General features: G+C 40.6%; 1 protein-coding gene across 1 annotated transcript in view; it reads right to left on the reverse strand.

The window, feature by feature from the left end:
* The window catches only part of LOC126293516 (probable cytochrome P450 304a1), a 46795-nt gene that overhangs the window by 15302 nt on the left and 18370 nt on the right, over positions 1-13123 (reverse strand). Inside the window, exons 3-6 of the mRNA XM_049986767.1 lie at positions 11508-11671; positions 6513-6806; positions 3639-3756; positions 578-758 (exon numbers count right to left, since the gene is read on the reverse strand). Coding sequence (XP_049842724.1) covers positions 578-758; positions 3639-3756; positions 6513-6806; positions 11508-11671 — 757 coding nt within the window. The remainder of the gene's footprint in view (positions 1-577; positions 759-3638; positions 3757-6512; positions 6807-11507; positions 11672-13123) is intronic.

Genomic DNA, 13123 nt, shown 5'->3' on the forward strand with positions numbered 1-13123 from the left:
TTGTGAACACTGTAAAACATGTCCGGAGCTATGGTGAAGCATTGACGTCGGATGTTGTCTTTGAGCATCCCTAGAGATGTCAGTCGATCACGATACTCTTTCGATTTCAGGTAACACCAAAGCCAATAATCGTACGGAATGTCTGGGGACCTGGGAGGCCAACCATGACGAAAGTGGCTTCTGAGCACACGATCATCACCAAACTACGCGCGCAAGAGATCTTTAATGCGTCTAGCAATATGGTTTTTTTTGTTCTAATGAAACCCCATGTCATTCCAAGCAAGTGTGTCAATTTTTACCTCTCTATCTACATTATTCCTTGATTTATTAAATTTTCAAATTTATACTGACTTTTTGATCACCCAGTATGTATGAAGAAGAAGGATATAAGAAACAGATCAGCACAGAGAAAAAAAAACTGGGAAAATTCATGAAGAGTACAAAAACAAATGTGTTAAGGCATCATCTGGTGAGTCGGTTACAAGACCACCCCACTAATTTGGACAACAGAAATGGTTGATCCACTTCGAGCCATACTCAGTGGGTTGTCTAGAGAAGAGTTTAGCGAGGGACTCACTTTGGGCGGTCGTTGAGGTTGGGCAGCCTGGAAGGCCCGATGACGGAGTCCAGCTCCTGCTGCACCCGCTTCTGCACCTCGGGGAAGTAGGCGACGTACATGAGGGCCCAGCTCAGCACTGTGGACTGCACCATGGACGACGGCAGGAACGTGTCGAACATCATGACGCCCAGCTGGTCAGCTGCAAACAAGACACGGACGGCTGGTTAACCACGCACCTCCACCAGTTCAACACTCATAACTACCAGTAGTTTTGTGTCCTCACCAAACGGTGATGTCGATCTGGACTCTGCACCCTAGCATAGATACTGCAAGTCTTGTAACACAAAGAAAGGTGGTGGCCTGTGTGCTGTGTTACTGAGCTGTCTAATGCCGTTACACACTAAAGAGCCAATGAGACTGGTACACCTGCCTAATATCGTGTAGAGTCCCCGAGAGCATGAAGAAGCAACGCAACACGACGTGGCATGGACTCGAATAATGTCTGAAGTAGTGATGGAGGGAACTGACACCATGGATCCTGCAGGGCTGTCCATAAATCCGTACGATGGGGTGGAGATCTCTTCTGAACAGCACGTTGTAAGGCATACCAGATATGCTCAATAATGTTCGTGGCTGGGGAGTTTGGTGGCCAGTGAAAGAGTTTAAACTCAGAAGAGTGTTTCTGGAGCCACTCTCTAGCAATTCTGGACGTCTGGGATGTCACATTGTCCTGCTCGAATTGCCTGTCTGAATGGAAAATGGATGTGAATGGATACATGTGATCAGACAGGATGCTTAGGTACATGTCACCTGTCAGAATCATATCCAGACGTATCAGGAATCCCATATCACACCAAGTGCACACGCCCCACACCACTACAGAGCCTCCACCAGCTTCAACACTCCCCTGCGACATGAAGGATCCATCGATTCGTGAGGTTGTCTCCATATCGATACACGTCCATCCGCTCGATACAATTTGAAACGAGACTCGTCCAACATGCTTCCAGTCATCAACAGTCGGTGGTGACGGACCCAGATGAAAAAAATGATTCAAATTGCTCTGAGCACTGTGGGACGTAACTTCTCAGGTCATCAGTCCCCTATAACTACTTAAACCTAACTAACCTAAGGACATCACACACATCCATGCAGGATTCGAACCTGCAACCGTAGCAGTCGCGCGGTTCCACACTGTAGCGCCTAGAGCCGCCCTGCCACCCGGGCCGGTAGGATCCAGATGAGGTGTAAGGCTTTGTGTCGGGCGGTCATTAGGGATACACGAGTGGACCGTCGCCTCCGAAAGCCCATTCGATCATGTTTCGGTGAATGATTCGCACGTTGACACTTGTTGATGGTCCGGCATTGAAATCTGCAGCAATTTACAGATGGGTTGCACTTCTGTCACGTTGAACGATTCCCTTCACTCCTCATTGGTCCCATTCTTGCAGGATCTTTTTCCAGCTGCTGTGATGTTGGACATTTGATGTTTTATCGGATTCCTGATATTCACGGTACACTTGTGAAATGATCGTACCGGAAAATCCCCAGTTCATCGCTACCTCGGAGATGTGTGTCCCATAGCTCATGCGCCGACTGTAACACCACGATCGTATTCGCATAAAACTTGATAACCTGCCATTGTAGCAGCACTAATCGATCTAACTATTGTACCAGAGAGTTATTGTCTTATTTAGTCGTTGCCAACCGCAGCGCCGTATTCTGCCTGTTTACACATCTTTGTATTTGAGTACACACGCGTATACCAGTCTCTTTGGCGCTTCAGTGTATATGTCTAAGGCTGCACACAGGGAATAATGGAGGTGGAGAGGTGCCATTATGAATAGAGCGTCGCAGATACTATGGCTGCTTTGCAGTCTTTCTCACACGATTTTAAAATACAGAAATCTGAAACTTTTGCATGTTGTAGCTTCATTCGTCAGCTTCATGGTGAAGTGGATCATTTCGTTAGTGTCTTAGTGTGTAGTTAGAATTGACTACAAAAAAAAATAGGAGTCACCATCAGTTGACGATGGGTGCATGTTAGGTCGTGCATTGCTGCATATGAACTTTAGTTAAAATATTGAATTTTTCTTTAACCTTGTGGGAGTCCAGTCTTGAAAAAAGAATTGTATGCAGTGGGTTAACTTCCTCTCTCACACACGCTAACGATAAGTGAAATTGAAAATGTTACTGACATCTATTGTATCTCCTAAATGGTTCAAGAATATGAAACGAGTTTTTCACAAAATGTTGCATGAAAGGAGGAGATAATTTTTCCATAAAGTTATCACGTGTAACTTTCTTATCTAATGTGGTGCCTCTTCAGGTTTCTCTAACAAGTACAACTGAACTGACATGTTTGTAAGATGATATTGTGCTAACTGCGCTACGTTGTGGAAAAAGAAGCTAATTTTACAATGGCTGTAAAATATATTTATGTGTTACTCAAAATTCACCACAGCTGACGCTTCGCTGAAAGTAAAAATTTGTTAACAAGGCAGGCAAAAATAACTAGCTACTGTGTAGCCGTTGCGGTGGAATTCTGTTACCCAGTGTGTTTTTAATAATGAACAGCTAGTACTGAAACTTACGTATTTTCTTTGTGCTCCTCAGTGATGTGAGAAATATGAAAAAATTCACATTAAATTGGACACCATCTTTCCGATCCTATGACTGAGTGACTCGACTTATTCACGTCAGCCGTCTTACAGTTTCTCAAAGACGCTGCTAATCAGTTTCCCTCTTGATGGGTAGCTGACAGGATTCTTCTGGCTGTCAGCGTGACGTCAGCTCCAAAGCTACGAAACGCATTGTCTCAACAAGAACTACAATTTCAGAGTTTTCCTGCCACCAGAATAGTAAATGGACTCATTTTTCTAAAACTACTGGTAAAAATTTACTTGTATACTGCACAATAGAAACTTACTGTCATATTGCATTAATAAAGTGTACATCAACTTGCCATTTGTTCTTAAGGATTTTTGAGGCTGCTATTTCTTTGGTCACAATGGTTACAAATAAAATACCTTTCTGAGCTGTAGTTTAATAGTGTATCACTCAGTTTTGGTTTACTTACTGGAGTAAGTGCTGGGTTCGCCTGTCTTCTGTCTCTCCTTTATCTCCTTGAGGTATCTGTCGATGAAGTCCCTCATGTGATCATCAGAGTATGTCTTCTCGTGTTCTTGGATGACTTTCTGTAAAATGCAGATAACCAATAAGTTGAACTAGCTCAAACTAATAAAGGTAAGATAACTGAAGCATAACTTTTAAAATAATCAGATGTCGAATGTCAATTACTGTCACACCATAATGACGATTGCTAAGGAAGGAAACACGCATTCAGCAACAAGGTGGTAATTCTTCCAGTGAGAGTGAAGAAGACCAAGAGATAAGCAAAATTTGTCACATGAACTCTGCGAAACCACTTTCCTTTTCAATTCATTTGATACCGTTTTAGTTTTAGAACCCTAGATACATGTTTCTAGAGGAATATACGATAAGATTGAGCTCCTGTTTATAACTGATGCAAATAAATTTTAGCTGTCACAACAGATTATCGTAATAGTTTTAAGAGCTTGTCATCCTATTACTTCCATTTCAAAACAGAGAAATATGATTGGGAACAGATTTCTGAAGACAAATGTTTGCCGGCAGCTGTGGCCGAGCGGTTCTAGGAAGTTTAGTCCGGTACCGCGCTGACGCTACGCTCGCAAGTTCGAATCCTGCCTCGAGCATGGAAGTGTGTGATGTCTTTAGGTTAGTTAGGTTTAATTAGTTCTGCGTCTATGGGACTTATGACATCAGATGTTGAGTCCCATAGTGCTTAGAGCCATTTGAAGACAAATGTTTCTCGAAAAACATCGTAACTTTCTACCATTTAATTTGTTTACATCATAGCAAATGGCAAGCAAATTATGAATTTTTATTTGAGCTGCTCTAATCAAAATTTATTCCTCATTATCTAAATTGCATGATGCTATTGCTTCGCTACACCAGACATATTAACCAAAAGTGTGAGATGAACTAGATTTTACATTGGATGTATGTCACCTATATCTGAGGGTCCACATGTTTAACATTTGTAAGAGAAACTAAATTAGTTCACCTTCAATTTGATGTATGATTCGTTGTAAATAGTCTAAACTAGTTTGGCTTCGAGTGCTTCACTCAATTGGGCTGTATCGTCTGTACAGATTTTTTTTTCTTTAATTTTTGTGTTGTTCTCAAACTGCAATAGCTTCTAAACTTTTCATGCTAATTAAAGACATAGCAGAAGAATATTTTCCGACTGTACTTCTGACCAAAAAGCGATTATGGTAATTGGAGTCCAAAGTTTTGTTACACACACTTTCTTTCCCTTGTGGTGATATTTCTGCAGAAACTTTAATCCCCTAACACATATTTCTTTATATCTCCCCGAGAAATTAATTATCAGTTTTTCATGTAATTAGTTTTAAAATTTATTTGATACAACGAAATATTTTCTTAAAAATTCTCATCTCCTATTTCACCCTCTTAATGGCTGAAATTCCAAAAACAGTGAAATTCCTACTTTTTTATTTCTACTTTTTTATTTCTACTTTTTTCTTTACTTGTGACCGAGAAACCAAACACCAATTTTCGTGGTTCTAGCTTCAAAATTGCCTTAATAGTGACATATTTTCATAAAACTTCTCATTCCCTATTTCACCCCCTTTAGGGCAGAATTGCGAAAAACCGCTTCTTAAACGACAATACAAATTCTCTTAGTATCAAAAATACTTCCACAGAAACTTTCATCTCCTATTTCATCCCCACAAGGGTGGAATTTGCAAAAACAATGAAACATGCATTTTTAATTTAGAAACGAGAAGTCAAATACCAGTTTTCATAGATTTAGATTTAAAAATACTTTAGTAGTTGCTTAATAATGAGTTTTTTCAGAAAATCTCTTACCAATCATTTCACCTCCACAGGCATTAAATTTCCAAAATTTTGAAACACATATCTTTACTTCTGACCAAGAAACCAAACACTAATTTTCTTGGTTCTGGCTTCAAAATTGCTGTAATAGTGATATATTTTCATTAAACTTTTCACTCCCTATTTCACCCCCTTTAGTGTAGAATTTCTAAAAACCGCTTTCTTAAGCGATGCCTACAGTATAAGACCCACATCCTGTCGAAATTTCAAGTTTATGCCCTAAGCATACTGGGCAATGATGAGTCAGTGAATCAGTCTGGCACTGCTGTACCCTTGTTAAGGGCTGACATTCCAAAAACAAACATTCATTTTTTGTTTCTAACTGAGAAGCCAAATTAAAATTTTCGTGTATTTAGATTTAAAAACGGTTTGTTTGTGAAATATTTCATAAAACTTTTCATCCCCAATTTCACCAACCTAGGGTTGAATTTCAAAACCCACCGAAACATGTACTTTTTATTTCTAACTAAGAAGTCGAATTCCAATATTCTAATGAATTTTTTTTCAAAAAGACAAACTATTTCACTCCCATAGGAGATAAATTTTCAATATTGCTGAAACACATATTTCTTTGTTTCTTAGTGAGAAACAAAATACCAATTTTTTTGCGCTAGCCTTAGTGACATATCTTCACAAAGCCTTTCGTTTTCTATTTCACACTCGAAGGGGCGGAATTTCGAGCTATTCCTTCTTAAACGATACCTACAGTTTAAGGTGACACCCTTTCCAAATTTCAAGTTTCTATCCTTAGTGGTTGATGATGAGTCAGTGAATGAGTGAGTCAGTTAGGACATTGTCTTTCATGAAGAGAGATTAAACTGTTATCACATACCTTGAAAGTGGGACATTCTTTTATGGACACACTGCATTTGATCATAGTGGCGTGGAGATATCTCATAAATAATCTTGATATGGTTTTGCTATATTCACTTTACTACATCAATATGCCCTTGTGATAGAGCAGAATAGCATTTACGCCAGCACTTACACGGAAGTAGCCCAGGATCTTCTCAGCAGACTCGACCGTGTCCCAGTAGCCGGACATCTTGGGGGCGATGCTGCTGAGTGTGGGGTGCAGCGTGAGGAAGCCACCTGTGGCGTCCCCAGCCCTGGCTGCCTGCAGGCCCGCGAGCCCAAGATGGCGGCACATCCCGTCAGCTGACCGCGGCAGCCGGCTGCCCGCCACCACTGGCATGAAGCCGTTGATGAAGCCAGGGAACAATGCGTCGGGCAACAGCACGCGCCGGCAGCCTTCCCCGTATGATGACGGTTGCATCACAGCCTGTCGAAACGTCACCAGTTACTTTCTGCCCACAGTGCTCAATACTACATGCCATAGACCTCCATGTCACATAATATGTAATTGTATAGAACAGTGTTATGTGAGAAATCTTTCATGATGTGATCTAAAGGAAACCTATGAGTATGTATCATAAATCTTTAGCGACTAAATCAACCTGATGTGAATGTTGCACTAGAAAGCAAAGTTGGTCCCAAACTAATCACTATCTCATAGCTACTGGACTGCCAGTTTCGTTATTTAAGGAGTTTTTGGAGGGAAATTATTGAGATAGACTAGTAACTTTTGAGTCATTTTATGAGGCATGCTCACATGTCCCAAATGACACCAATTAAATGTGGATGACTACATCCTGATCATACTCCAGCACACTGTTTCAGCTTGTCACAGCTGATTTTCTGAGTATATACTGGTACATTGCTAAGGTACGATATCAAGTAACCTCAGTAAATTATTGTGGTTTCATTCCACCGAAATCTACCACCACCATAGAAGAGCAGTAGACAGGATGGCAGTTGCACTGTTTCTAACTTTCCATTTACCCTAAACTATCCAACAGCTCTTCATTGCTTGACATATTGCCCTGTCATCGGCTGTCTAACAGTTTGCTCAAGAAAGCATTGTATCTGACTGTGGAGGTACCTATAATATTACCTTGTAGAACATCTATAAATGAATCAAGTACAATATGTCCAATCATTAATCTCTACTTAACAATTCTTTTAAAGGCAAATGAAGCTGAATTGAAATGTTTCAACAGATACACTGTAAGTGATTTCAATTTACAATTTTCATTCACGCATCCATTGAAGTGCTCAAAACTGCTCCCCCTCCCCAAGTTGTGTTTGTATACAATTTTAACATAACTATCTTGCCCTTTTGGCTTTATAAAATTGGGTATTTTCTAAGTTTACAGTGTGCTCATTTCTTCGAAACCAGTTAGTGATTTTTGTGAATTGTTTCTCCATTTTTTTAGAACTTTCTTTTTTGGTAGTGCTGATATCATCTGTCAAAATAATTAGTACCACATCCAGATCTGACATAAAATGTGATCTCATGCGAACAGAGATAAGCAGCACTGGCAACAGGATTGAACCCTATGGAACAGGCATTTTAACTTTTTACAGTGTAGATAGTGTGATGACACTTTGAAAATTTCCTTATTATTTTCACCCCACTCCCACATAGCAAAATACTATATGAACGTAATGAGGGAGTTATTTCTGACTCTGCCTAGGATACTGTGTAATTTATCTGTACTGTGGCGCCACCATCAAGTTCTCACAACAGACATGGCAGACACAGACTTTGGCAGGCACAGTCCCAACCACTGAAGTGGAGAGAGAGACCCGGCTGTAGCTTTCTTCCACCAGTTGATCCAGGTAACGACGACACAAAGAAGGTACTAACCAAAACAAAAAGATTTGTGTCTCAGGACAGAAAATGTGCAGATGTCAGAGAAACTAAGCAATAAACAAAAGCAAATACTTTTAGAGTAGAACATTTTCCACATATGAATGTTTCTTTTAGATTTGGAAAAGCGATTGTTACACAACAACAGTTAAGGACGCTAACAAATGATTTGAATGGCAAGATAGATTATCAGAGCTGGTTAGTCAGATACAAGGCCTAGCGGAGAGGAAATTTTGCAGATCTCTGAGAGACAGAGAAAGAGAGACAGAGTATCCTACATGTAAATGAAGTGGTAAATGTACATGAATATGTAGATGTACATGTAGATGCATGTGACACTTTGGCGCTAAGTCTGATATAAGGTACTCAAATTCTGCTTGGTTGCTCAAGACTTTGTACAAGCAGTGACTGCCACCCAGAGATATTGTAGTTATTTGCCTAGTCCAATGCAGCCACTGCAAACATACTCAGCCTACATTTGCAGATGCTGCACCCCAGTAAAAGTCTGTCAATAGTCAGTATGTATCAAAATAATAAGTGACACCGCTTTTGATTTTAATTTTAGTTTGTGATGCGGATATGTAAATGTTTTGCAATATGTTCTTTCAAGAGAAGCTACTGTGATTTTGCAGTATGTTTTGTGAAGAGAAGCTACTGTGATTGTAACCACTAAAAGGAAGTTAGTTCGATGCTACTGAAATAGTCATAACATAAAAATTGCTGGAAGGTTAAAACTGAGTGCTACACTAAGACTCGAACTCAGTACCTTTGCCTACTGCAGGCAAGTGTTCTATTAACAGTGCCACCCGATGATGACTCACAGCAAGTCTTGAAGGTAGGAGACAAGATAGGGTCGCCATGAGGGCGACAGGCTGTGTCATTGTTGATTAACCAGTCATGCTTTTGTAACTCAGCTGGTGGAGCACTTCCCACTTGAGGCAAAGGTCCTGAGTTCGAGTGTCACTCTGGCACATAGTTTTAAACTGACAGGAAGTTTCTAATCACTACATAAAAAATTCAGTCTGCATGTGTTAACATAAGCAATGTTATTTCTTTTAAAAAATTGTGTTCCCACTATTGAACATTGTATATCATGACAAATAAAATTCAAATGAATCTGTACGGGAAAGTATATAATCAGCAACCCTGATACTTGTACAGTAGACCATTCCATCACACGTGCCCACAGGCATGCAGCACATGGGAAAATGGGCACATGGGATCAGCTGACCTGCAGGCTGTGGGCTCAGGCAGCTCAGCAGTACTGCACTGACCGAAAGCACGTGGACAGGGATGGCCAGTTGCCTTGCAAGTGCAGTATGAGTGCAATTTACTCTGCCTGGAGGGTTGGCCTATACTAGCTCCAACTGTCAGTAAGTAAGATGGGGAGAGGGGGAAACGCTCAGCAGTTCCTATGCACTAAGCGGCAGTGTTGGATCAGCCAGTTATCTAAATTGTAGTTACAGTAAGCAGCTCTGTTATGAACATTTTGTACTTTCACACTAAAGAGCACATGGAAATTTTTGAAATTAATTTTTGCTACTGTTTTTCAGAAGTGTGACACACAGCATTATAAAACTGATGTCCAGGCACTTACTTTCAAATCACCTCAGAATGAACAAAATCGAAGAGGACAGAGCACTATGTGAGACCTACTCATAAGGCCTAGACTTTTTGTAAAAACTGAAACTAATCATCATCATCATCTAGTCCTCTTTTACCACAATCTTTCTGTATTCACTCTGGTCCAGACCTCATCACTCTTTTTCTCAAAAGATTTCCTTCATGTCTTTCAGCCGTACACCCATTTATCATTTCGTGTATCTTCTTGGGAATCTTGTTTTCCATTTTGTTTAAATATCCATACAATATTACCCTTGATGTTTCTATACTGCTGTGCAATTGTGCCTCATTAACTACTTCCCTTACTAGTTCTTTCCCCACCCTACCTCTCCTTTTTAATGCTATACTCCTTCTGAGGAACTTCACATGCACGTTATGTACTTCCTTCTGTTTCCTTCATTTGAGATACATAGATTAGTTTTGGGATGTAACTTCTATGTATTACTTCTTTGCTTTTTTGTGGGACATCCTTGTACCAATCCAGGCTCCTAAAATTTTGCAGGAGTGTTTCTGCCTATCTGCGACTTTCACTGATCTCTCTCTCGTTTCTTCCATGTTCCTCTATCACAGTTCCCAAATAACTGACACTTTCTATCCTCTTCAGTTGTTCACCCTCACTCCTTTCTACAGTTTTTTCTAGTTGTAATCTCACATTTGTTTGCCTTAAATTTCATTCCACATTGTCCCACAGTATCTTCCCAAACACGCAGCCGTTCCTGCCACTTTCACTGATCTCTCTCTCATTTCTTCCATTTTCCTCTGTCACACTTCCCAAGTAACTGAGACTTTCCATCTTCATCACTGTTCACCTTCAAGCCTTTCTACCTTTTTTCTAGTTGTAATTTCACATTCGTTTGCATTCGGTTTCATTCCATACTCTCTCACAGTTTCCCCCCCAAGAATGCAGCAGTTCCTGAATCTCCTCCTCCTTGTTTCTGCAAATCATCCAGTCATTTGCAAAACACTACTGCTCTCATCTTTTCTTCTCCAGTTATTTCTGTCACCTTAATCAATATCTCATTCAAGAACAAATGAAGAGGAGAGGTGACAATGCATTGCCCTCCTACACAACTCGTTTGCTGCTAGAAATTGCTCCTCTCCTTTCCCATATCCTTATAACTCAGACTTCCACACTACATCTGCTCTACTTTCTTATTGTCTCTTCTTCCACTCCCTTCTTTTCTAGATGTTCCTAAAGACATTATCAAATGCCTTTTCTATACCGAGAAAAGCCGTCATGAAGTCTTCCCCAAATTCATAGTGGTGTCCTGGAGCTGCTTCACTGCAAATATGAGGTCAACAGTTTACCTCCCAGATCTGAAACCACGCTGTTCCTCTCTCAATGTGTTCTTGATCCCCGTTCGGAGTCTGCTCTCCAGGATCTTTTCATATCCCTAGGTACAGTGTGGTCTAATGTGACCCCCCTGTAGTTTCTACAATCCCTCCTGCTTCCCCTCTTGAATCCTGCGATGTCTTCACCTCATTTCATCTCACCACGCTCGTCATACAACACAGCCACCTTTTCCCATCGTCCCAAGCCACCTTCACCATTTCGACACTTATTTCTTCCACGCCCCCATGGGGCCAGATCGCTTTTACCCCTACAGTGTGTGCAGTGCAGTGAGGCAGAAGAAGTAGGTCAGCCACCTTGTCTCCGGTGCCACAGCGGATGAGCTCCACCAGCTCCCTCATCTCGGACTCGATCTCAGCTTCCAGCCTGTCGGATCTCCGCCCGAAGCCGAAGTCTCGCAGGTACCTCAGCATGAAGCGGCGCTGCTCCATCGCCTCCTCGCCCTCCAGGAAGTTGATGCCTGCACAGTGGAGAGCCCGGCACTCAGAATCCACACCATATCTTCTAGCATCCAGTGCACAAAATTTAACTATTAATTTAATTTATTTACGATTAAAATATTTAATTCGAGAGTTTTGAACATTTTAGGAGTGTCTTGCAGAGCTGCCTCGAATATAATGTCGCTGACATGCTAGGACAATAACGCAAGATACCTCCCTAGTACCCCTTCACAGGAGGAACATTAGTACTATGCAATACCACATAAATATTATTTTGGTCATTGTTCTAAGTACCTGAAAAATATCCTAAATTTCAGAAGCTGCGACATGGCCGCGAAATAACACAGTGGCCCGTATATGTAATAAGTTTCCTTTAATTTACGTCTATGGTCACAATCTTTTTTGTTTAACAGATTACCGGTTTCGGTCTTTAACGACCATCATCAGATCTTTTTCACAAAAACAAAGTGGTAATTACTATTTAAACATTAGTTTTACTGACAGCACAACTCGTGCATGTGATGTGATTTACAGGGTGTTTCAAAAATGACCGGTATATTTGAAACGGCAATAAAAACTAAACGAGCAGCGATAGAAATACACCGTTTGTTGCAATATGCTTGGGACAACAGTACATTTTCAGGCGGACAAACTTTCGAAATTACAGTAGTTACGATTTTCAACAACAGATGGCGCTGCAAGTGATGTGAAAGATATAGAAGACAACGCAGTCTGTACGTCGTCTTTCTGCTGTAAGCGTGTGCTGTTCACAACGTGCAAGTGTGCTGTGGACAACATGGTTTATTCCATAGAACAGAGGATTTTTCTGGTGTCGGAATTCCACCGCCTAGAACACAGTGTTGTTGCAACAAGACGAAGTTTTCAACGGAGGTTTAATGTAACCAAAGGACCGTAAAACGATAGTTGTCAAAGGTTTCGGGTAATTTCATTCAGAGACTACGCCATATTATTGCTACGCATGGTGGATATGTGGAAAATATCGTACTATAGAGGTTCCCAGACGGCAGCGCCATCTGTTGTTGACAATTGTAACTACTGTAATTTCGAAAGTTTGTCTGCCTGAAAATGTACTGTTGTCCCAAGCATATTGCAACAAACGGTGTATTTCTATCGCTGCTCGTTTAGTTTGTATTTCCGTTTCAAATATACCGGTCATTTTTGAAACACCCTGTATATGTATTTGACGATGCTGGTGCTGATTCCGCATTTAACATTTGACGATGCCACTATGGCTGTAGTACATTAGAACTTTGTTTTTATGAAACAGATCTGATGATGGTCATTAAAGACCGAAACCGGTAATTTGTTAAACAAATAAGATTGTGACCATAGACGTAAATTAAAGGAAACTTAATATCCTAAATATCTGAATAGGAAACGTGACCTCGTGATTATTAACAATAATGAGTGATGTATCGTTCGCTACAAATAAGTAACAACAAATTACATTT

This window comes from Schistocerca gregaria, chromosome 10, assembly GCF_023897955.1.
Source record: "Schistocerca gregaria isolate iqSchGreg1 chromosome 10, iqSchGreg1.2, whole genome shotgun sequence".
Taxonomy (NCBI): Eukaryota; Metazoa; Arthropoda; class Insecta; order Orthoptera; family Acrididae; genus Schistocerca; species Schistocerca gregaria.